Source organism: Triplophysa dalaica, chromosome 3 (assembly GCF_015846415.1).
Source record: "Triplophysa dalaica isolate WHDGS20190420 chromosome 3, ASM1584641v1, whole genome shotgun sequence".
NCBI lineage: Eukaryota > Metazoa > Chordata > Actinopteri > Cypriniformes > Nemacheilidae > Triplophysa > Triplophysa dalaica.
Genome location: NC_079544.1, coordinates 10,500,293 through 10,525,926, shown reverse-complemented (window position 1 = coordinate 10,525,926; position 25,634 = coordinate 10,500,293). Strand labels below are relative to the sequence as shown.

At 37.7% G+C, this 25,634-nt stretch overlaps 2 protein-coding genes across 5 annotated transcripts; both read right to left on the bottom strand.

The window, feature by feature from the left end:
* Positions 1 to 123: 123 nt before the first annotated feature.
* Positions 124 to 18,398, bottom strand: pkn2a (protein kinase N2a). Its single transcript, XM_056743259.1, has 22 exons — positions 18,112 to 18,398; positions 14,998 to 15,289; positions 12,347 to 12,501; positions 8,729 to 8,858; positions 8,072 to 8,217; positions 7,760 to 7,988; positions 7,330 to 7,515; positions 7,136 to 7,245; positions 6,891 to 7,034; positions 6,592 to 6,667; positions 4,664 to 4,823; positions 4,249 to 4,366; positions 3,884 to 4,008; positions 3,719 to 3,806; positions 3,497 to 3,588; positions 3,242 to 3,418; positions 3,050 to 3,112; positions 2,389 to 2,465; positions 2,172 to 2,314; positions 1,927 to 2,034; positions 1,733 to 1,813; positions 124 to 1,653 (listed from the first exon to the last, which is right to left on the bottom strand). Exons 1-22 carry the CDS (start codon positions 18,130 to 18,132, stop codon positions 1,450 to 1,452), a joined length of 2,925 nt encoding a protein of 974 aa, XP_056599237.1. The 5' UTR covers positions 18,133 to 18,398; the 3' UTR covers positions 124 to 1,449.
* Positions 18,399 to 19,505: 1,107 nt separating this feature from the next.
* Positions 19,506 to 21,854, bottom strand: lmo4 (LIM domain only 4). Of its 4 annotated transcripts, none has more exons than XM_056744130.1 (4): positions 21,487 to 21,854; positions 21,075 to 21,327; positions 20,618 to 20,714; positions 19,506 to 20,477 (listed from the first exon to the last, which is right to left on the bottom strand). In XM_056744130.1, the coding sequence occupies exons 1-4, from the start codon at positions 21,524 to 21,526 to the stop codon at positions 20,313 to 20,315; spliced, it is 555 nt and encodes a 184-aa protein (XP_056600108.1). In that variant the 5' UTR covers positions 21,527 to 21,854; the 3' UTR covers positions 19,506 to 20,312. The 4 variants fall into 4 exon arrangements, with proteins under 4 accessions (XP_056600108.1, XP_056600110.1, XP_056600109.1 ...); XM_056744132.1 differs by having other exon boundaries at positions 21,514 to 21,854; XM_056744131.1 differs by having other exon boundaries at positions 21,521 to 21,854.
* Between the last annotated feature and the right edge of the window lie 3,780 nt (positions 21,855 to 25,634).

The window sequence follows — 25,634 nt, the reverse complement described above, 5'->3', positions numbered from 1 at the left end:
TTCAGGTTGATAACATCTATGTAGTGTTGTCTACATTCCATACCGTAAGTAGCATACAACCCTCCATTTGGATGGCTTATTACATTATTCTGCTCTGAATAAGCACCTAGACAGGTTAGAATGTCTAGTTGTTAGTATTTCATTTTAATATTTGGTGTTTTGCAATGATCCAGTCGTTTATGCCTTTTTCCACTGGTTGTCAGCCACAAATAGCCCTAAATCAACTAATGAGGTAACATGATTGCCTGTCACAAAAAAAGCTTAAAGGGACAGTTCCACACACACATACATGGCTATATTTATAGACCACTTCATATGTAAACACTGGTCCAGAAGCAATTCCGAATTCAGTGTTATATTTTTTAACTAATTCTCACCCAGGGCAAGTAGTTATGAAGAAGGTTACGTTTTCGTGACCTAATACTGCTTTTGCTTGTGGACGAATGGCCGAACCACATAGAAAAGGCAGAGTTTCTTTTTAAATATAAGTGTTTATGTAGACGGGGCCTTTTTTCACACGTCACTCACCTGTATATGACACAAAAGAAGATACTTTGAGAAATGTCAGTGGTTTTGTGTCCATACTATGGAAGTCAGTGAAACCAAAATATCTTCACGAGTCATACCGGTTTGGAAATTACAGTGAATTACAAAGTAAATGTGATTTCTGGGTGAACTGTCCCTTCTAAGTCTCGTAACTAAAACATGCTTCTTCATCACTGTGCAATAATCATACAACTATTTAAAAATTGTAGTTTTCACTGCAGCTTGACCATAAAGAGTCATTTGGATTAATACTATACAAGTGGGGAAAAGACTCATTTGCATAAAACTATTTAGAGGTTATGTCTGTTTTGGTAGTGATGGTGCATTTTACATTCAATTTGATGAGGTACAAATATTTGATGATGGGTACCTTTCATCAGTCTATGGCTTTAAAATACTTTACAAATAATTAACATCAACATCTGACAGACTCGTTTTAACCAGTCAAATTGTAAATACTTAAAATACACAAGCATAAAAATCAATGGTCTTGCTTGAAGCACACCTAATGAAAATCTTTGAGCTAGAAATTCTGAGACTAATGGGGACGTAACATCCAGAACACTAGGGGGCGTTTGAAAGCAGAGGTACTTGAACACATGGCTCAACAATTCAATGAGCTCTGTACAGTATGACAGTCCAGCGTAGTTGAAAACCTCTTGACATTGACATTTTTCATTATCAGTGCCGTCTATAACTATCAGTAATATTTTCTGATAAATTAGCCCATATGTGAAGGAGATGGTAATCATAGATAATTGTTCTTTTTAAATAGAAGTCTCTTCATTGACTTAAAATGCAAATGGGATCCTAAACTAACAGGGTATGACATTTGCAAGTGGCTAAAGTTGTCTAATTCACATTTTTTTTTGCATTTGTCTGTAAAGAATGAAGGGGGTGTTGCTAACACCAGTCTGCAATATAGTCAAAGTCCGCAAACAAGTCCTGCTCCTGTTGGTTTAAGTGCCGTGGTTCTCTGGGAGGTGTCAGCACTGGAGCCTCTGAGGTAAATTCATCGTCAAAGTTACTAACATCGCTGGAACTTTGAATTGTAGGTACGAAAGGTGGCTTCACTTTCTTTGCTAAAAGTCCATCCCAGTCCATATTCTGGAGGAAAAACAAGGTAGAAATTATATAAGGAGAGACACAATCTTAAGAAAGCTAAAGGAGAAGGTCCTTTACTTACTCGGAAGAATAGATGTTTCTTCACGTCTTCTGCATCACGTTCACCAGCACCAAGCCGTCGCTCTGGATTCCTCCTTAACAGCTATGGGCAAACGTGAAAGAAAGAAGATTGATGTTGCTTCAAAATGAATCTACTTATACTGTAGTATTAAAAAATATATATACGTAAAGGGTAAAACATATACTGCTACCAACCCTTCTCATAACAGAAATGGCCTCTGTTGAGAGGAATCTTGGGTAGCGAACCTCATCATTCACAATACTGTCAAACACCTCTTCCTCATCATCACCGGGAAATGGAGACTGTGGAGACATAAATCCACTCAGTTACATTGGAAATATACTTGGTCAAATCAAAGCTTGCAATAAAACCTCTAATGTGAAAGTTACATGATGCTTTTGAGGAGAGAAGAAAAAATAAGATGTGGATGAGCACTGACCTCCCCAACAAGCATCTCAAAGATGAGCACACCAAGCCCCCACCAGTCCACCGCACGTGTGTACGACGTTTCAGTTAAAACCTCTGGAGCCAAAAACTCTGGAGTTCCACAGAAAGTGCTTGTTCTGTCCTGGTAACCCATTCCTAAACAGTTCAAATATTTATTGCTTCTGCTTGTATTAAAGTATTCAGAAACAGCTGAACAAAAGCTGACCTACCTTCTTTGCAAAGACCAAAATCAGCAATCTTGACAAATCCCTCTGTGTCAAGGAGCAAGTTATCCAACTTTAGATCTCTGCAAATAAATATGTATTTGTATGCGAATTAGCTAAATAGACAAAATTTAAAATAAAACCCAAATTTGTCCATATCATCGCTGTTCTCCCGAAACCTCAGATGTGCAAATTCACGTTTTTTCAGGAAATGGAAAAAACACAGTACTTTTAAAATGCTTAAATACGTTTTTTAAAGTTGAAAAGCACTTAAAGCAATAAGCCCCAAGAAGCAGCTGTTATAAAATGCACTGTAAGCCACTGCTTCGCAGGGTTTATTGCTTTTATAAAACGGTTCTTCCATATGCGTAGCAAGGTTTCATAAAATAAAATAAATAAAATTTTCTTTAGGTTATGTAATGCGGTCAGCTATTATAAATCGTGTTATTTTATAACGGCTTAGAACTTGTCTCAGCCAATCAGAATCAAGGACCAGAACTGACCGTTTTATAAAAATCATTTTCATTGGTAAGATATTTGCAAAACCCAGTAACAAACATTAAGTGTGACTTAAAATAATGACTTATGGCAAACAATAAAAATCGCGAAATATAGGATACAAGGTTTCAGAAGGACAGCAGCGATATCTAAAATTGTATTTTTATACCTGTATACAATCTTGTGCTCATGTAAAAACTGTAATCCCAAAACAACACACGCTGCGTAAAACCTGCAATGATCAAACAAATACAGATGTTACAAAAAGATGAAAGTGTAAACTCAAGGCTGGAATACACATTTGTATGGAAATATCAGGTTAGTGCTTTGCTCATGCTGTCTTGATGTGTGCATCACTTACGTTGCCCGTGGCTCTGAAAACACATCTGCGTGAATGTGCATCATCAGATCTCCTCCTGCTGCATACTCCATTACAAAACACACATGCTCCTTGGTTTGGAAACATGCGAAAAGATTAACCAGGAATGGGTGACGAACGCTGTTCACGGTTTCAAATATCCTCTTCTCACACATCAAGCTGGGAAAATAAAGACAGTTGTAATTGATAAAACTTGCGCTCAAACAATCACTCCAAACAGAGAGGAAGAAAATATACCTTTCGACCTCATCACGAGCCACGATATCTCCCTTTTTAAGAGCTTTGATGGCAAACATTTCACCTGTGATACTGTATTCCGCAAGTAATACCTGTGGGAAAAGGCAAGTGATGAAGACGATAACTAACAAAAAAATGTGAGAGTTGTTGTGGGTGCTATGCAGGTCGTTCCAAATATAAGCTTGTGCACTTAAAAATAATAAATGTAAAACAGATTCTGACCTTTCCAAAATGTCCCCGGCCTAACACTGCAACACATTTAAAGTCTTTCAGACTGAAATTAAATTGTTCTTCATCCTCTTCATCATCCCTACAGAAAAGAAGACACTTAATAAGTCTTTAGGAAACCTTGAGCGTGTTTTTGTCTGTACAAAAAACCCTTTTCACCTTATGTCGGTTTTGTTTTGAACAGATATTAGTGGCTGGGTCTCATGCTCAACAACTTCTTCTAGGTTAGACTGGACAATGATGCTGTTCCGTTCATTTCTATAGTCAAATGTAGTCAAGATATCCTGAAGTGAAAAAAAGGACAAAATTAGTTCAGGTATTTATATAACCCGAGGGATAGCTGGACAACCACAATTTCCTGTTTCTTTCAATTTAAAGAAATGAGAAAAACATGAATGATATGTATGATTCAGATCTATATCCTCAGAGTATAAGAGTCTTTAAATGTCCTAGTCTTTACACAGAAACAGATGGAACCAATACAGATTCCTGTACAGTAAGCACATGATAGTATCAGATGTTACCTGTTCTCTGTCTTTGCCAGGGATCTTGTCTTCGGGCAGTGCTTCTCTAATATTAGCAGTGGAGTAATGCTTTGGTGTAGTGTCTATGCCAAAATCCAGTTTTGTCACTATTGGGTCACTACAAAGGGGATATAATAGCTAAATTAAGCCCCTCACTGGACAAACATTAACTTGCAAGTGTGATTATTTACAGTAGGCATGTTACACTACATGTTTATAAGCCAAGTCATCATTTATTCCCCCTCAAATCATTTCAAACCTGTATGGCTTTCTTTCTTCTGCAGAACACAAAGGACGATATTCTGAAGAATGTTGGTAACCAAACTGCATTGTGTCCCAATTGACTTTCATTGTATGGACACAAGCAAATACATTACTTAAATGATCTACTTAAGTGTTCCGTGTCCATTCATACCTCCTCAAAGCAGGGGTTCCTGGATAACTGCTGTGTCCAGTCTCAGCCACCAACTCTGCTACGTGAGGACTAAATGAGTTGTTTGGAGAGGGGATGGCCCTCCTCACTAGTCGGCCCCAGGTTCCAATGCTCATCTGAGGAGCCCGCAGAAATGATCTCCCTACAGACATGAGAGCAGCCATCAGATCATCAAACCAAGAGGGAAGAGGAAACACATTCAACACACCCCTACAAACCACATCACTTACAGACCAGGGTAACATAAACAAGAGGCTAAATACAAATACTGTAACTTTAACCAAATGGTGTTTCACAAAGAAAATTGTCAGATCCGACACAGGTGCAGATCTGGGCCTAAAGCCCGGTGAATTTTACTCTACTGCAAGCAGTCTGCCTATGATAGAAAGTAATGCATCTATTGGGTTTCCTATAAAGATATTTATGTTGAAGTCATCCACTTTAATAGCAATTTTAAAAGTTAACATCTGGTTTTAGGAGCAAAATTAATCTAGTTTTGAAATACACAAGTTTCAAGTACTGCGTAATCATAGTGTAACTCAAAAAGTCCTTTGCCAGTCCAAAAAGACCATCTACTTAAACTACACTGCAATGTCTCATGAAGGTGGAGGAGGGGGTCAGTCGGAGTTCAAGCAATACAAAAATAATACATTTGTATTATTATTTTACTGCATAATAACTGTATTAAATAAACAATATGTTGAATTTTGTTGCGTGTTCATTTTATGAAATAAACAATTTGTTGAATGGGTCCTGTAGTTTGGTCACTTTTAAAGAAACCGTATAGTAGATTGACGGTTGAGTTTGGTATCAGAGTCTAAATTCAAAATATTGGAGAGACAAGTTTAGCCAAGTAACGTTTTTTCTCGGTTTCTCTCTTTTGATTGTTATCAGGAATAATCTACAGGCAATCTATTCTTTGTGAATGTCTAACCGGAAGTCAAGTTGGGGTCACACAATAGTGCGCATGCTCAGTATCGTTTGTTTATGTTGTTAAGATGAAACAGTCTATACAATACCTATGTATGGCTACTTCATTTACAATACATGAAAATCATGAAAAAGTAAATGAAAAATGTATTTGTTAGGGTTTAAATAATATTGTGATATCACATCATGATAAAAAAAAGAGCCATGGTGATTGTTTTGCTATATGACACGTTTAATCCTATTGGTTGAGCTGGCAACACATGACCAGCATCAACATTTATTGTTTTTTTAACCAATACATATTTATAGAAGTATTTTTTTGCTTTCACTGCTTAAAGAAGGTTTTTCTTAGGTGTTAGTTTTTCTTATTTCATTAATGAAATCTTGAAATTCAGTTGTATTTTAAAGCAAGAGACCCATTTCATTTATATTAATTTACATATAGAGGGTTCAGTTTAGGCCTGTCAAACGATTAATCGTTTGCAAAATAAGTGTTATATAAGTTTTCATAATAATCGTGTATATACAAAGACACACATATGTATATATTTAAGAAGTACTTACACATGAATATACATTTTTATATATATATATAATTTATATTGTATATAAATGTATAACTTTTCTCAAAAAATATTTATGTATACTTGATTATTATACACAGTACACACAAATTTTATGTAAACAAACACTTCTATTTTGGAACGGATTAATCCTGATTAATCTTTTGACAGCCGTAGTTCACTTAAAACCCAAATGTTGTCAAATGTTCATTTGTTATTTTATTATCATTTTGGATGAATCATTATTTTTTTGAATAAGTTATTTCCAAAATGATATATCAGATAAACACAGTAAACTTGCATTGTGCATTGTTACACTCCTAATATTTAGAAAAGATCTAATAGTTTTGTTTAGGCAGATACAAACCACACAAACTGCTTTCAGAAGTCATAAGCATCATTTCAGAAATGCTTCACCTTGTTGCTTTGAAAAAATCTTCTTCTGTCTCTGGAGTTTGGTTCTCCGCTCAATGACAGGATTGAAAAAGGTCACCTGTAATACAGAAACGGCTTTCAGATCAAGCTAACAAACTAATGAAACCACACTAGGGCCCAGTTGCTCTGAAGAAGCAAGGACGGGAAAACCCGCCAGAGGGTTTAAGGGCCAGTGAGCGTAAAGATTCCAGTGTGATTTTCTCTCAGTACTCTAGGCTGACAATGAGAGGCCTCTTTGTGGGGGAAGTATTGATCGGTGAGAGACAACATTGTAAAGTTACCTCTGCAAACAGAGTCCCTTGTGGCTCAAGGTAAAGGCACATTCCATGGCGCTGGTTGTCCAGGAAGTCCTCCAGTCTGAGAAACTTCACTGCACAAAGAGAGCGCCAATCTCTCCAATACACTGAGATCTCCAGCTCCCGTGACTACAGTACACACAAATATTTACAACAACACATTACAGCACTGCTATGAATTTAACACATGTAAATAAACATCATTTACAGTGAGAAAGTCCATAGCTTACCCTGTCAAGCTCTAATGTAAGCTTCTGATCCCACGACTGGTTACTGACAGGTTTCCAAGTGGTCTGTCCAACAACTGTGTTGTCGAGCTTCAGAACAGCACTAATCTCATCTGGAGACGAAAACAATTCAATTCCTCAATTCCCATAACACTTTGCTTCAATAATTACGAAAAATCTGTCGAAAGTCACTCAACTGGACAAGTCGTCGTTCTTGGAGAGATTTCGAACGCTGGTTCCCCTGCTGCGGTTCCCACGACTCATGAACGATGAGCGTGTTTCACTGGGACTCCAGCCTGGCAGTGGCACCGACGTTGCTTTGGACCGACCGGGAACATTTTCTAACAGGTCCTGACATCCCATGAGTCGAACCTCTAGCTTGCCTATTTTGTCGTACAAGAAACACATGATTAGATCTGTGTATTTACAGCATTTAAAACTCTATTTAACGCTTAAAGGTGACATGAGTCATTTTTGCTATGGGACACTTTGATTATGGGAAATAAATCTGATGTTAATGTACAGTATATTCAAATCTACGTTGCAAAGTTCTGTTTATGTTGCACCAACATATAGCAGAATACATCTTGAAGTACCATAGAGTGAATCTGAATTTGTGTTGGTCACCTGTGAGTGCAGCTGGCTTGGTGCTGTACTGGTTCTTCACAGTGCTGTGCTGGTTCTGAATGGATACAAAACTCTGTCGGGGACTGAGGGCAGGAGATGACATGAGAGATAACTCCTCCATGATCAGACTGCTCTTAGGGTGGTTCTTAGGAAGCTCGTTGAGTCTTTGCTCCAGGGAATACTTCAACAGATCCAACTTCTGACTGGATTCATTGAATCTGGCTTGAGCCTGAATTACAGCAGTAAAATATTTAATAGGAATTCAAAAAAAAGTCCAATGGCTATATTAGATGATAATACACTTGAAGATACCTCAGAGTGAGCTCTCTTCTCAGCCAGTTTGCCGGACCCTAGCAGCTTCATGACATTTTTGGCTCCCTCCGCCACGGCATACTCTATCCGTGTGTGATGGCAGAGCTCCTCCACCCGCAGGTCCAGTGGACTGATGATGGGCTTGGCTGTATAAACACCACCAGAGAAATAAGTATACACTACAGATATGTCTCAATCGATGTGACCTTAACATTGCAAATATAATGTAATCAAGATAACAGTGGCAATACAGCTCACTGATATATACTTAAAGAGACAAACACAAATGTATGGCTCACTGTAATATACAGTGACTTTGTATGCTTGATTTTTGTCAGATTTGTCCACGACACTGTTATCATGCGGTTTCTACGTCAGTAAAGTCGGAAACAAAGGGGAGCGCATATATGACGCCGTTGAAAGGCGACTGCACAGCCCAGTGATAGGTTTAGAATGGTGATTTTCTCACGGTTTACAAGAAGTTGGAAACATTTGAGATATTGTAAGTACTCTAAATATAAATATATAACACTAGCTTAGTGGTTTTTGGATATTTTACTGCAAAATTGTTACAGACTGCACCTTTAATTGGTATGTGAAGGTTTGTCTGCATGCTGTTGCCCATGTAGTGTATATTAAATATAGTAATGATGTTACCAATAACATCCTTGTTGTCAAAGCTGAGCTCGCTGGTTTGGCTGGCTTTCAGGATCTGCATTCTGATAAACTCGATCTTGGTTTTGCTGTCTTGAAGCATCTGCTGTGCTGTTGCAAGAAGTTTTCTGTCCTGTGAAGCAATGACAACAACAGTGTTAACAAATAGCATCAGTGTCATAAAAGTTTGCAAACACACAAACACAGATTTTATTATGTCCGCTGACTGGAAATGTTTTATTGCTACAGTATAATCTTTTTTCCAGACCCTTGGTAATATATGCATGTGTTTACAAGTCATTTCCTGGTTGACATTAGCAAATACTTAATTTCCCACAGGGCAGACCTGTGCTCCTGTCATGATAAGTGTGTCTGTGAGCAGCAGTCAGGGACGCTCTTCTGGCCAAACCTATCATGAACGTTACAAGAACTGCATTCTGACATTGAGGTCATTCAATTTGAGGTAGCTTTAATAAACGGAAGTGTGTACTGTTTAACTTATAAATGAAAAACTACTGTATTTTTAATGCAGATTAAGATCTATTAAGATCTATTAATCTGATCTATTAAGATCAGATTAAGGACAAAAAAATGGCAAGTCTAAGTATTGTGTGTCTTAAAGGGACAGTTTACCTGAATGACCAAAATGAAAATCAGAAGAGCTTTATTGCCAAGTGTGCTTGCACACACAAGGAATTTTTTTGGTGTTGGAAGCTTCTACTACAGATATTCAACACAATGACAATACAATATAATAAGATTTAAAAGATTCTAGAATATGCATATATAAAATAAAAGATATTGTACAGAATATGGGGTATAATAACATATAAGAGACATTGTACAGAGTAGTAAAGTCGTGGCCAAAAGTTTTGAGAATGACACAAATAATCATTTTCACTAAGTCTACTGCTTAAGATGTGTCAGATGTTAGATTGGTATACTGAAGTTTAATTACAAGCATTTCATAAGTGGCAAAGGCTTTATTTGACAATCCCATTAAGTTTACGCAAAAACTTAATAGTCTTTGCGGGCATGCAGATGCAGTCAATCAACTTCTGGGCCACATCCTCACTGGTGGCCCATTCTTGCATAATCAATGCTTGGAGTTTGCCAGAATTTGTAGGTTTTGTTTCGCTTAAGGATTGACCACAAGTTCTCAATGGGATTAAGGTCTGGGGAGTTTCCAAATGTTGATGTTTTGGTCCCGAGCCACTTAGTTATTACTTTTGCCTTATGGCAAGGTGCTCCATTAAACTGAAAAAGGCATTGTTCATCACCAAACTGTTCTTGGATGGTTGGGAGAAGTTGCTCTCTGAGGATGTTTTTGTACAATACATTGTTTATGGCTGTGTTCTTAGTCAAAATTGTGAGTGAACCCATTCCCTTGGCTGAGAAGCAACCCCAAAGTGACATGGATGATCTCAGGATGCTTTACTGTTGGCATGACACAGGACTGATTTTGGCGGTCCTGGCGCTTGATGGACTTTTTTGGGCACCCTTAAGACTTCGTCACAACAATTGAACCTCTCTCCTTGAAGTTTCTGATAATCCGATAAATGGTTGATGTATGTGTAATCTTACTAGCAGCAATAGCCTTGCCTGTGAATCCCTTTTGTGCAACGCAATGATGACTGCACTTGTTTCCTTGCAGGTAACCATGTTTAACAGAGGAAGTACAATGATTTCCAACACCTTCTCCTTTTAAAGCTTCCAGTCTGTTATTCTATTTCAATCAGCCTTACAGAGTGATCTCCAGACTTGTCCTTGTCAACACTCTCAGCTGTGTTAACCAGAGAATCACTGACATGATGTCAGCTGGTCTTTTTGTGGCAGGGTTGAAATGGATTGTACATGTTTAACTAAGTTCATTTTCATGGCAAAGAGGTATTTCACAATACAATTCTATTCATCTGATCACTCTTCATAACATTCTGGAGTATATGCAATTCACCATCATAAAAACCAAGGCAGCAGACTTTGTGAAAATTAATATTTGTGTCATTCTCAAAACTTTTCGCCACGACTTTATATAGTAGAATATACATATTAACAGATTGTAGGTACAGTTCTGCAAATGGATAATGTTGTAAGTAGAGGTAGTGTTATATACATGTAAAAATAAAATGAACATTTAGTAAGGCACTATAGGAGAAGTGAAAGTGGAATATTGCTCTAAAGGAGCAGTTATCTGTTCTGGAGGGAGACTGCCTGGGGGATGAAGCTACTTCCGTGTCTGGAAGTCCTGGTGTTTGGTGCTCTGAAGCGCTGGCCAGAGGGCAACAGTTCAAAAAGTTTGTGTGCTGGTTGTGCGGAGTCAATGATGATTTTGCCTGTCCTGTTTTTCACTCTGATTCGTACAGGTCCTGAAGTGTGGGCAAAGGAGCACCAATAATCTTCTCAGCACTACGAACGGTCCGTTGTAGTCTTTGTAGGTCTGATTTGGTGACCGAGCCATACCAAACAGTTATTGAAGTGCACAGAACAGATTTGATGACCGCTGAGTAGAACTGGGCAGCCAGCTGAGCAACCTCCTTTCTGTAAGCAGATTCATCACAGTCTTGAATAAGGCCAATGACTGGTGTCATCTTCAAAAAGAGTTTGACAGAAGGGTCTGTAGAGGTGCATTCGTTTGTGTAGAGTGAAAGTAGCAGTGGAGAAAGAACACATCCTTGAGGAGCTCCGGTGCAGATGGTACATGTGCGGGATGTAACTTTTCCCAACCTCACTAGCTTCTGCCTGTTCGACTGGAAGTTAATAATCAACTTGGGCAGAAGGGGGTCTGGGATTATGGTTTTGAAGGCCGAGCTAGAGTCTAGAAACAGGATCCTGATGCAAGTCCCTGGTCACTCTAGGTGTTGTAGGATGTAATGCAGTCCCATGTTTACTGCGTCATCCACAGACCTGTTTGCTCGGGCCTGAAGGACATCATTGGGCTTGAAATCATCAGTCCTTTAAACTTAAAGCGGTATTTCAGAGACAAAACAACATTTCCCCATGTTTTACTCACACTCAAGGCAACCTGACTGAATATGTCCTTCTTGAAGAATAATGTAGTCCGAGTTATAATACCACATATCCTTTTTTTTCAAGCGGTAGAATGGGAGTGAATGGGGGAAAAAGTGCATTCATCGATAAAAGAACGGCTTGACTCGACACCGTTGTCTTAACATGGTCTTCTGAAGCAAATCGGTGCATTTGTTTAAGAGAAATGTCCATCTTGAGAACGCTATTAACGTTAATGTTTAGCTTCTGTTATCCCTCTGCTTCACGTGAACCAGGGGCTTGTTTTTCCGGCAAATGATGGTGACGAAAGCTCCCGCGCAGAGGAGACGGCATTCTACTGGTACAAAATGAAAAATGCTGTGTTTGGCACCTGAACTTACTACACGCCTGCCTCATTTGCCGGAAAAAATAACCAAAAAAGTAACTTTTGTGCTAACTATTTCTTGAAATGGTGTTGAAAACTGCACATCTGCGAGTTGCAGGCCAAAAGGGTTCCTCTTACAGTCAGCCTTCTCTCCTGTGCTTCGTAAACAACCGAAACCTGGATTCGACATCACCAGTAAAAAAACTCTTTAAGCGGAAAGTGTCATTAAATAAAACCAAATAGTAGATTACCTTAGTGGAGCTGTTTGAATACATCTGGATCATGTTCTCGGCCCCCTGCTTCACCTTCAATTCGATGTCATTCTGTTTTTTCAAGGCAGCTAGTCTGCTGCTGCTAGTGCATGTTCGAGCTTCACTTTTAGGGCTGTCCAACGTAAGCTGGCATTCTGGGAAAATGTGTTAAAAAGTATCCAATTAACACTTACAAATACATACCCAACATACAAGAGCAAATCAGCGATTTTATGTGACTAAACTAGACAAGGTACAAAATAAGAGATGTATCATGATTCTTGACTTAATTCTTTCTGATTGATTGAAAAGTTTATCACATCCAGACAAAAAGTTTGTGTTTACATCATATATGTCTGTGTACTGTGGCCATTTATTTTGTATTTATAAACACGTACACACGCGTTTATGAAATATTTGCATGAATATATTTATATACAATTTAAATTATTTATAAAGAACATTTAGTAATTTTGATGTTTATATTTTTCTTAAATATATACATCTATGTGTTGGTTTATAAATACAAAATGAATATGCACAATATACACAGACATATATTATGTAAACTTTTATTGTGTATTATCACAATTAATCGTTTAACACCCCTGAATCTACAAAAAATTGCTTCAAACAAAAACTTTATATGGCTTCTCTGCTTTGTAGTTTCATTGGTTTGAGGTTGACTGTGGAAGGAAGAAGGCAGACTGTTATTAATGCATCTTTATCAAAGCACCTCAATATGTGAAGCACATATTAATGAGAAAAACTGTCTTTGGTTAAGCACCTGTACATTTCTGAGTCACATAACGACGTAAGGCATAAATACAGATGCCTCAGTTGTGGTTATTATAAACAGATTGTGCAGGGTAAGGGAACAGCACCCACAGCAGGTACTGCCAATCTATTACAAACAGACCTCAGATGTGCTCAACGTAGATTCAAGGCCAACGACTCATCAGACAAACAATTACAAACTTGAGATGCACGATATTATCGGCACGCTGACATTACTGGCCGATCTTGGCTTATATATTAAATATCGGCATCGCCCGATATAAAAAATTATCCCATATGCTTTGCCGATAAAAAAGATGTGTTGATTATGTGTAGTGGGTTCTGACATGAGCGTGCACTCGCAAAGACGACAGCTGTCACAAAGCACATGAGTACGTAAGTTAATTTTCGTGTCTTGTAGCCGCCTTTTCTGTTCGTAAATATTGTGACACATTTTTGTGGGCGGAGCTTAGAAAGATTCCCCTGACCACATTACTAATATAGCACGTTTGGTAATTTTTTAACATGTAAGGTCCCTCACGGTCTAGGAGCGCGATTGTTTTTGAAAAAGTTAACTTTAACGCAAGGAACCTGGCCCACCTCTGAACACGCTCACTCAATGGATCCAGGGACGAACTGACAGGATTACCTCCAGTTAAGTGGCCTGACATCTACACCTACCAGACAGAGAAACCAAGCGTGTATAGTAAAGATAAACTGAGAGCGTATACATCTATAGATGACTCCGTGTACTTGTATTGTATTTACTTGAACACAAACCTGACACAAGGTGCCTTCTCCATGTTCCCTCTCCCTTTATATTAATGTACTTGTGACAACTAAAGAAAAGGAGATGACCAACAGTTTCCTTGATCCTTTTCTAGTTAACTGCTAATTGTATAACTAACTAAGTTAGCTAGCAGCATAACCTATGTGTTCAAAAGTTAATGCTTTGCGAAAAACAACCTTGTTCTCCAGTTTCTGATTTGGGCATACACAAGATATTTTGAGACTCCAACACATCATTTATTCACCATAATCTCCTTCAAAACCTGTAAATGACTCTTTCCTCTGTTGAACATTTCATAAAAGGTTTCAATTTTGTCCATTCAAGAAGACAATTGGGGCCAAAGTTTGGCTTACCAACATTCTTCAAAATATCTTTTGTATACTGCAGAAGAAAGAAAGTCAGCTTTTAAATGACATGAGGGTGAGTAAATGATAAAAGATTTTATTTTTGGGAGATCTTTCCCTTTAACTCTAGGAAATAAGTAATAATCTTCCATAATGGTACAGCTAGCATGCAAAATACACACTTGGGAGGGCCCATCCAAAACAAAGGGCTTCACCCGGGTCACTGCAGGATTTCAGCATGAAGCAGCCTCACCCACTCCACTGTCATCATGGAGAAACAGAAAGTGTCTACAAGAAGATCTGCTGATTTCTGATCAGCGGAGACGGACAGATGAGGTCGACACAGAGGTGTGACACGCAGCGCACATTCCTCTACTGCTGTGTCACCAAACAAAAGCCCATTCTCATAAGATATGCTTTTCATGCCAGGGCACGTTTGATACAGTGTGTATGAGAATGCGCCTATTAAGGCAAGATGGCAAATGGAGTTCACCATGAAATATTCTAAAAGATGTTTCTGCACATCAAATATCAGGCAAGTGTTCTGTAACCCCTCTATACTACAGCTTTATGAATGGCTACATCTGTTATACCATTAATGCCCTTTAGGATTTAGTCTAATAAATTCATTCCACTTTTTTTTTAAATAACAAGTGGGTGTTGCCATGATGACTCCCATTTGTATGTATGTATGTATCTGTATGGTTGAAGTAGTTTTCTGACAGCAGTTTTGTTCATACCTAAAAGAAGATCCTCTGGATCCTTTACCACGATGTGTGCGTTGAGTTCCTGCAGCTCTTGATGCAGCTCTTCTAACTTCTTGTTGGACTTTTTGAGCATATTATCAACATAAGCCAGTCTCTTTTTTTCCGTGGTGACCTTTCTTAGGTTCTCCACGCCCTCTTTGATTTTCAGCTCTTTGCGGATCTCCCTCTTGATCTGCTCCTTGATTTCGTCCAGCTTCTGCTGCACCATGGTATCAGACAGGTCAAGGTTGTGCCCCAGGCCCAGCCGCTCCGAAACCATGTGACCCTGCACAAAATAAACAACCATATCGACAATTTAGTGCACAGACAATTCAATTTAAATGCATTTATTTAAAGGGAAGGTTCACCCAAAAAGGACATTTCTGTGTGCATTTACTTACCCTCAAGTTGTTTCAAACCTGTATAAAACCACTAAGGATGATATTTAGAAGAATGTTAGCAATGTTCAGTTCTGGGACATCATTGACTTCCATAGTGTGAAAAATGAGGGTCTGTAGAGTTGCATTCGTTTGTGTAGAGTGAAAAAGGATGGTCAAAGGTGCCTCAGAACTGTTTGCTTTCCTATATTCTTCAAGTATCTAATTTTGTGTTCAACAGAAACACATTTTTTTTATGTATGGTGCTCAATAATGTCCCAGTCATAAAATTGCCAACATTCTTCCAAATATCTTTCTCTGTGTTCATGAGAACAAATGTAAACAGATTTAGAACAACTTGTGGGTGAGTAAACGAAGAAAGAATTTTCATTTTTGGGTGAACTTACACACTTCGGTGAAATATTTTCTTATTTCTTTTGTTTGTGTTTATATATATATAAATAAATATTTTACACAGTGCACACATAAAAGTATGTTAAGAAAAACTTTTCTTTGCATACGATTAGTCACGAATAATAGTTCACTTATTTTCTGTTAAAAACATGTATAATCAATGATGCGCATCTGAAAATATTGTTTTTAACAAATCAAATAATTTAAACTTAAAGCTTTAATATGTATTTTTTTCCTCTATTGCATATCACCATCTTTGTCTGAAACATAAAATTACCAGTAACTTATCTTTACATGGGTTGAATTCAAATGACGTTGAATTGACATTTCCCACAAAATCGTAAAAACAGCTAAAAATACATCATTAGTATAAGCTTACTAATATGATTCAGAGTTTTTTGGATAATTGCTCAATAATTGTTTTTTGTTTACTTTCACATCAACAACAACAAAAAGTTACAGATTGCTGCTTGAAAATAACAATTTAGCAACATTTCAAGTCCACTTATTTACTTGATAGATGTCCAATAAAAATGATCGCTTACAGTCAGCCTCTCATTATCGTTAAGTAAACCCTTCAAGATGATACAAGGGTAAGACACAATCACTTAATCATGGTTTATTTTGCGATAAGGACTTGCTGACAAATCCAACAATGGCTTTATATTATCTCATCTCCTGAAAGAAAATTCCCTCATATGGCATAATTATCACCTGCAGTAGTACGAGTCATTAGATTGCATTCACTTTCCTCAACTGCATCCTGCACACTAAGCTCATAAGCATGTCCTCATGCATACGCACACAGATAAACAAACACATAAAGTAACCACATATCACTGACATCAGCAGGGAGGATAACTGGTTTGAGTGGGTGAGCCAAATCCTGCTTAGACAGCTCTTCACCAGCTCACAGACAACATGAGACAAGCACAGGTCCTCTTATCCTCCAGGGGAAAGTCTACCCCAAAATAAGCTGAAAACAAGGCAGATCTTTCCCCTCAAAAACTTTCAGCAGAATGTGCTCGTTCAGGTCTGGGGCGAGGTTCTTCAACAACTCACAGACAACCATACATGCAAAACAGATCTGAATTCACAAATTCTTACACGATATTTCAGAAATCAATGTAAATAAAGGAACACTCTAGTCTGCTGTGTTCATTAAAAAAAGTGCAAATGTTGTGAATCTTCTGAACCCGTCTCTCTGGTGACGATCTTGTTTACATCCACGTGAGCCTATGAAATTCTACCATGTGCAAAGAAACTAAAATAAAAATAACTGACGTAAATGTTTTGACACTCGGGTTGAACATGCAAGTGTGACTCATGGGTCAGCTGAAGGTCAGGAAACTTATTTCCTACATAAGGTATTATCTATAGGAAAAGCCAGTTACATCTTATCTCTTCCTCACTTGTGCTGTTCAAAACAACAAAAATGGGCAAAGAAGAAAAACAAGCAACTGATACAACACAAGTTTAAGGACTATTAAGAATATGTTTTTTGATCATTTAGGGGTTAACAATAACTTGCACATTGACAAATCTCACAACGACCTGAGCAAAATGACATCTGTCTGCATATGACTCTAATAAATATCCACTTTGACAAGAAAGTCTTATTTCATAGCACTGCTATGACATCTCATTGCAGTGAGACAAGAACCAAGAACAATAGAAAGCATGAAACCATTTCTTAAACAGAAAGAACAGTTTATTTACAACTAAGTTTAGTTTATTTGACCACTCTGGGTGTTAACTGTTAAAGCAAATGTGTACGTTTTAAACACTTGCTGTTCTTCTTGATGACTAGTTTATATTAATAAGACTGAACAAAAATGAACGAAAAGAACTTAGCAATGAAACCCAAATCTCTACATAAATTCTTAACTTCCCAGTAAACAACAAGAAGGTTTCACGCTATATGGATTCAAATACTGCATCCGCAAATAATGTCTGCGAAAGTTCCGACATATGTTACGTTTGTTTGTCCCATCAAAAATGTGTGTTTGCTTTGTGAAAACTCGCATAGATCGGGTTCTTATATAGAGACACTACTACACCCAAACGGGGTAAATACATCTTCCAGACTATTGTCATAAGTGTTTTGAGGCCCCCATTCCGTTTTCCCATGTCATGAGCTCTGCGGCGGAAGGACCAGCAGCTTCTCCCTAATGCAGAACTAGTATAGACACCGAGAGCAGAGCTTTGCGCGTATGGCGCAGATAATGCGTATAAAACCTAAAGGTCCAGGCGCACACTTTAAGAATCTGGCGTGCACTTTACATCAATATTTCATAAAATAAAAAACTTTTCCTACCTGCATGGAATCGGCGGCCATCTTGGTTGTGAACTCTTTTGAATCAAACTCTGTGGGGAAGGGGAGGTGAGTCAGTCCCAAAAAACAAGTCTTGTGTTTCCGTCTCAAGTGAAAAGCGCTTTATTTGGGGCGCGATGCTCAGAGTGGCCGGGAGATGCTTGGAGTCCCATGGTTAAGGTCTTGTGTTGTTGTAAAAGTAGGGGTAGAGCCGAGCTCAAGGCAGAGATCTGTCCGTCTGGGGTGAACACGACACATAACGCTGCCGCTGCTAATATGGAGTGGGGAGGCGGGTGGCAGAACGCCCCAAGTGCAAGTTTCTATTCCCGCACCCAGTTCAGCCACGATCAGTCCACCCTCCGATCATGTGATCAATACATGTTTCACAAACACAATTGTTGTGGTCTGGTTTTATATGAGCAGCATCTCTCTTTTGGGACTTTGGGAATTTTGGGGGGCTTATTCCATATAAAACAAACAACTGTCCTGGGATTTATTGTAGAGGGGGACCACTATAAAGACTGGAATCTATAGGGATTATTCTTATGCAAATTTTTAATCTGTTGTGTTTATATATATATATATATATATATATATATATATATATATATATATATATATATATATATATATATATATATATATATATATATATGGTCAGACCCTATATTTGATTAATTATATATTTTATACAGTAAAAGAAAGACGTAAGACTTAACTATTGAGATTTATTCTGTAGGAGGAAAAAACATTTACAAATCTTTACTGTTAATAAATGTATAATAACCATCCATGTCAGAAATATGAATTTACAGTTGGTAAAAAGGTATCAACATATATAATAGCGATACTATATACTGTATCTGATCTGTGTTACAAGAAGAATATCAGTTTTTCAACAAGTTGGTGATACCAACCCTAAACAGTTTTTGAGTAAAGCTTTTTCATTTATGCATTTGGCAGACGCTTTTATCCAAAACAACTTCCATTGCATTATACTTGCACTTGTTTCTGTGAAATCCCTGGGATCGAACCCATGGCCTTTGTTTTGCAGGCGCCATGCTCTTACCACTGAGCTACGGGAAAGGTTGTTTTTATAGACTGGTTTTTGTAAAGGTTTTTACATTAAAGCGTATTAAAAAATAAGTACTGTCCACATTTGCTTGCAGGCTTTGCAAACTTTGATTTAACATGGCAATTTCGCTTTTTGCCGACAGAGGGGGCTGTTTTCCGTGTTTATGAAACTTTGTAATTTTTCATGTTATGACGATGCCTTTATAATTTTTGTCAGGATTTTTACTACTGCCAATTAAGTGAATATTACTTCGTACACAAAACACTTTGAATTTGAAATGTTTAAATTGTTATTAAACATAATTCTTTACCAAAGAAAAACATCACATTCAACCTTTTATTCCAGTACATACAGAAAATAAAATAGATTTGCAAAGATAGTTGGACTTCTTGGATGCTTCTGTACTGACATTTAGAAGTTAGACATAATTAATATTGCATATAAGAATATATAGTCCGTTTAATAATAGACCTGTGTTTCTCTCTCCTATGTGTGCTTTCACTGTGCGAGTGTGTTTGCGTGTGTGCGTCTATGTCAATGTGTGTAAGTATGTATGCATATTGTGTGTGTGGAGCATTTCTATGTCTGTCTTTTGTTGTTTCACCTTTTTCTTGTTTTTACAGGTATATGCCTTTAGTTGTTTTTCTTGTATTCAATCATGTACAGCTGCTTTGTAACAATGAAAATTGTAAAAAGCGCTATATAAATAAAGTTGAGTTGACATCAGGCGGAGTACAGTAATACTGTAACTGTAAACCAGGAGAATAGCCACCCCATAAACAAAAGATAAACATCCCACACAAACCAGTGGAAGATGGCATTTTTCCAGTCTACTCTATAAACAGGCACAGTAGCAGAGGTACTGAAGTACAGTACAGTGAACCACAGTAGACTAATACCACAACCAAATAAATGCAGGTCCACAAGAATGCATAAGAAAGGTCATTCTGTACAAACCAATTCATAATTGATTATGATACGCAAGGATGCTCCCTGATTGCTTTTCAGCTCTGATGGTTAACCTCATTTAACCTGCTTTACATTACCGCACACGTTGATTTTCACAATATTAAACTTGTCTGCAGCAGATAAAGTAACTACAGAGTTATGTGAAGTCCTGAATAGAAAACTAGATCTTCTGTTCTGACATTTTGTGCTCCATGAGTGAATCCAAGTGGTCGTTTCTGTGTGCACAAGCTGCTGGCGTGTCTCGCTCACAGAATAGCTTTCCATTCACATAGTGAAAGCGGTCGCCAGGTACTAACTGGTTATGGCAGACGGAGCAAATAAAACACTGAAACAAAAAGTTAAGAGGCTGGTTTGAACGTTGCAGTGCAGAACACAAATTACGAGCCACAGTTTTGCATATCAGCCTCATATATGCAATGAATGAACATAATAGATGAGTGGATGAAGTGCATTTTAATGGCATACCTTCACATGAAACACATTGCCTTGTGTTCGCATAACCATTTCACTTGCAGGGATGGATTTTCTGCAAGCCATGCAGGATCCACTGTTACCAAATAGTCTGTAGTGAACAGCACAATCAAAATATAAAACAACCTTTTAATAACCAAGTCATTTCTTTTATTTAGGCTATGTAACCAAGTCATGTAACTACTACTTTAGTGTAACTATGTTACGCAGAGAGCAATTTACTTCTTTAAAACTGTTATTGATGCAGTTTGATCTAGTTGAGAGGAAAACCTCTCAATCTCTGCTGTTTACATACAACTTCAGTTTTATAATCTTACCGTTACAGTTGCTGAAAAACATATAAGATGCATGGCATGCATCTTGCATGCATTAACTGCTCTCAGTTATTTGGTGTAATGATTGTAAGTGATAAAGATGCTATTAACAAAACCGAGCGTTGCTGTACTCAGACCTTATATAGTCACTTTTGCAGAGGATCAAGCCACGCTTGGTGAAACAAGATGAGCCAATTTCTGCCAACTGGGCTTGACAGCAGGAGCACTTAAGACAGTGGAAGTGCCAGTATCCATCCAAAGCAAACAAGAGGAACCGGTCAGAAATCTTGCATCCGCATCCAACACAGCATTTCCATGCCAGGGCCCCCATTCTGTCCTCAGGTGGTTGTGTATTGCCAGCTGCGTTTATCATAATAAATGGGTCACTGCCTAGAATAGATTGTTATGAAACATTTGTTCAGATTACATACAGAGAACAGCAAATGATTACAGTTACTTGGTGTGAAGCAACTTAAACAACTAGGCATGTTAATTCTGTATAGCAGATAGGTTATTTGATCTTAACAGTAAATAAGTAGATATACATACTTGCTGGAATGGAGCATGCACTCTCACCTCTTACCTTCATCAGAATTAACGATCATTTCACACATACTGATCAAATAAAGCGACAGATCCTCTGAATTTAAGGCTGAATTTAATTAAGTCTCATAAATATATCCCGCATGCCGAGCATCTCAAAGTTACCGCTGAGCTATGTTAACGGACGTCTGTCCCCTTTAAACATCCACGAAGTGACGTCGGGCGCCTTTCAGCCAATCGCTAGCCTGCAAATTTTGGTTCACGCTCCAGCAATAAAACACAACGCTATTATTGATGTTATACATTTAATAGCTCAATCATACTGTGAATTTGACTTCATTTAACGGGCTGTTAAAATGTAATTTGTATAGTCTGGCCCAGTCAGATGCATGCGCCAAAATTAGAAAAAGGAAGTGTTTAGAGAATATTTTGAAGAACTACCCTAAATGTCTAATTTGGAGGTTCAATAACTTCAAATTAAAAAAATAATAATATTAAAAAACCTACTTACGCCTCACACCGCCTCATGGCATAATACAATGAAAAGAAAAGTACATTGACAGCAGTGTGATTGGGTGCCCAGCCGTTTAAAAACAGAGGTGCGACACTCGCATAGAAGTCCGTTGGAAGAAGGGAATGCGAAAGTAACTCGTGTCATGAAGTGACAAATGGGAAACATATTAATGTTAACAAGATGCGCCACTGCTATTACATTGAATGGGGAGGAATGCAACGCTCAGTATGGCCACTCTAGCGAAAGAAGTCCGTCTTCCATTGAAACGAGCCTTCCGTCCATCAGTGTTTACTTACGATGCTCTGGGGCTCTCTTGAGGTGCTGACCAACCTGAGCGCATGCACAGTGGATCTCAAAAAACGATGATTTTTAGCATAAAGTAATCTTAACAAAACCAAGTTATATTCATGTCAGGTTTAATTATTTATAGGATGTATGCCATTTAGTTGTTATTGCCAGCGGTTTTATAAATATCTGCCTTCCCCCATTCAAGTAGATAGGACTGTGGACTTGCTGCCCAGAGGCGTTGCAAACATGGCCGCTGAGTGACACGACTTCCGTGAAACTACTTTTTAACATTGCACTGAAGCCCATTCATTTCAATGTCTCCGAAGCGCATTTGCTGTACAGTTAACTGCATGAAATAGAAATAAAGGCTTGTTTTTACATTTTAGCAAGTTGGCGAAGCACTGAGCACCAAAACAACCAGACACAAAAATAGCTTCTTCCCTCAGGCCATCTACCTCTTGAACAGTTAAATGTATTTTACATGCAATTAAGAATTTAAGAATTTAAGTGCTATTTTAAATATATCCTGAAGATAATACACTATTTATTTTTATACAACGTTTTCTGTAAATTATATTTCATTCTGCTGTATATAACACATACCTTTTACTATTTTTACTTCTACATATTTACACACACACAACTTTACTCTCTATAGCTTTACTCTTATGTTTATTGTATTGTATTTCTTAATTTTGTATACTGTGTAACTATTTTGTATTGTTTGATGGTCTCTGTGTGTTGTTGCTGATTCTGTGTACTGGATGCTCCTGTCACCAAAACAAATTCCTTGTATGTGCAAACATACTTGGCAATAAAGCTCTTTCTGATTCTGATTCTGACATATCTTATATTCATACATATCATATTTATAGATTTTATATGCCTATTCATATTACTCTCCAGACAAAAATGCTGCTATAAATGTGGTCAATGTAGAATTAAGAGTTCATAATGTGCTGATATAGTTAGCAACATGTATGCAAATATAGTTGATATTGGCTTACCCAATAAAATATTTTCAAATAGGTTGACAGCACGGATTGTTTGGGGCTATTGAGTGCTCCATGAACCACGTGACTACGCGGCGACGAGATTAAAGTGTTTCGCTAATCTGTTTTCAACAGCTCTGATTGGGTGGTAATAGAAAACCATTCCATGAGAAAGATCCTGCCTCTCTTATCATCTGCCTGACATTTAACCTAGATTACCATCAGATTAAATACAATCCAAAAGGTTTGTGTACAAAGTTGTAACCACGGGAACCAAGAAATTGGTTTATCAATTGATCTTTATTCAAACCTACACACTCTAGATTACAGAGATGTAGGCACAGAGAGAGAGAGAGAGAGAGAGAGAGAGAGAGAGAGAGAGAGAGGGAGAATAATGTCACTCATTATTTAGGTTTTGGGAGGTCTTTAAATTTGGAAAATTTGTATGTAGTGACATACTGTTGATATGTTTATGTAAATAATAATAACATGCATCAGTATAAGTATGAATTCTCTGCTGCATAATGATTATTGCAATGTATTGTTGTAATGTAAATGGGACCAGCATCCCCCATATACTGAATTATAATGTTTATGTTATGTCATTATTCTAATGGTGGAACACAAAATCAGTGTGAATTAAAAAATCTGTTTTTTTTCTCCAAAGTTCCATTATTCTTTGGTGATAATAGACATGTGATATTTTAGGTAAAGCACCACATTAACAAAGGGTTTGAGCATCTATTATATAAACATCACAATCAGACAATCAATTTATTATTTGGAGAAGCAGCCCTGTTATTTTATACGTGAATTTCATCATTACTTTTTCATCAATTCCAAATTTTGTCAGCAAAAACCATCTACGTTTTTATTGCAAAAACATTTTCAATTCAATTCAAAAGTCAAAGTGATAAGTAATAACTAAACATTCTTCTAATACGTGTATCCTTTCCCCATTGACTACACCCAACAATTATGATGTTCATTAAAAATGAAGTGACGCTCGATGTCGCTCGAAAGGGGTTGTGTGAATAGCCCTTTACTAGTCACGGCGACAGCTCAATCACCCATTATGATCTTGCCAGGGTGGGTGCGTGGGGGAGCTAAAACGCTGACAATGACCATCAAATGCTTCAGACAGCCTTTCATTTGAGTGCTAATTAGAAAAATTATATCTCTGAAAGGCAGCGTGGTATCTGTTCCCAGTGTGTTGAGAGGAAAGATAAAGAGACAACAATGAGTCAATAGAAAAATTAATTATTTACACAATTACGTAGGCCATGCCATTGAAAAGTGACTAAATAATACTTTAATTGTCATGCTGATTACAGCCCTCCGAAGACGGACTCAAAAGCGCATCATCTCTTTGAAGGTTTTTGGCTAAGATGAGATAACGGAATGGTTCTAAAAGAGATGTTATTGCATTGGTGCCCAGTACTGCTAAGGTGGTCTCTGTCACAGCAATGCCTTTGTGTGTCTCCCTTCGTATAATGTCTATGGTGAGCTACTTGTTGCACAAGTGTGAGTTATTTAGTAGTATTACCTTTATATCTATAAACACCCAACACCGTTATATTGTACTCTTCAAAAGCACTACTTCAGGTGTTTAAAATGAAATTATTACGACACAAACTGACAATGATGTTAAAATACAATTAACATATAGTTACAATAACAATTGTAATTAAAGCTGCAAGCAGCATTTAGCGGGTTCAAGCGATTTAAGGCGTCTAAGGTTCGTCTGCCATCGCCGATCAGGCTCGGGAATCGCACCATAACAGATCAACCTCAGACGACACTCTAGCACTCTAGCATCTGTGGTCAGTAGGACATTGACATAATATTTTAGAAGGCCGTGCCATTTAAATTGTTTCTTTGGTACACACACCTCACATGATATATCCCATTTCTTCTCAATTTTGATGTTCGGTTTGAACTTCAGGAAGTCATATTTACCATGTCTAAATGCATTGAGTTGCTGCCATGTGACTAGCTGAGTAGCAATTGTTTAAGCACTTCTAAAACGTTATTTCGCCACCCGGTGGCCGAATGAGTTCACATTTCGTACAGACCTTAAGAGAAATAAACCCAGCGAGTGTCGTTTTGATCGGCCACCGTTAACCCGATTTAATAAGTGCTCAAACTTCATTGGCCATGTTTTTTGAGATACGCCAATGTCCTTTAAGATATTCATGGAGCATGAGACAAAGACACACCATACAAAATATCAAGTCAATCGGGCACACGGTTGCGTAGTTATAGCAATTTTGTAGTTCATTCAAATTATAGCGCCACTTAGTGGCCGAACGCCGCAGTTTTTTATAGTGACCCCGGATTGAGGGTTTACACATATGTTC

Coding starts and splice junctions, on each gene's coding strand:
- pkn2a (XM_056743259.1), bottom strand. CDS start 18,132: ATGGCCGCCGATTCCATGCAG. Junction 3,419..3,496: donor GCTCGTGATGAGGTCGAAAG/GTATATTTTCTT, acceptor TTATTTTCCCAG/CTTGATGTGTGAGAAGAGGA. Junction 1,814..1,926: donor CCATTTCTGTTATGAGAAGG/GTTGGTAGCAGT, acceptor GTTTGCCCATAG/CTGTTAAGGAGGAATCCAGA.
- lmo4 (XM_056744130.1), bottom strand. CDS start 21,526: ATGAAGGTAAGAGGTGAGAGTGCATGCTCCATTCCAGCAA. Junction 21,328..21,486: donor TGCATGCTCCATTCCAGCAA/GTATGTATATCT, acceptor AATCTATTCTAG/GCAGTGACCCATTTATTATG. Junction 20,715..21,074: donor TGCAAAAGTGACTATATAAG/GTCTGAGTACAG, acceptor TGTTCACTACAG/ACTATTTGGTAACAGTGGAT.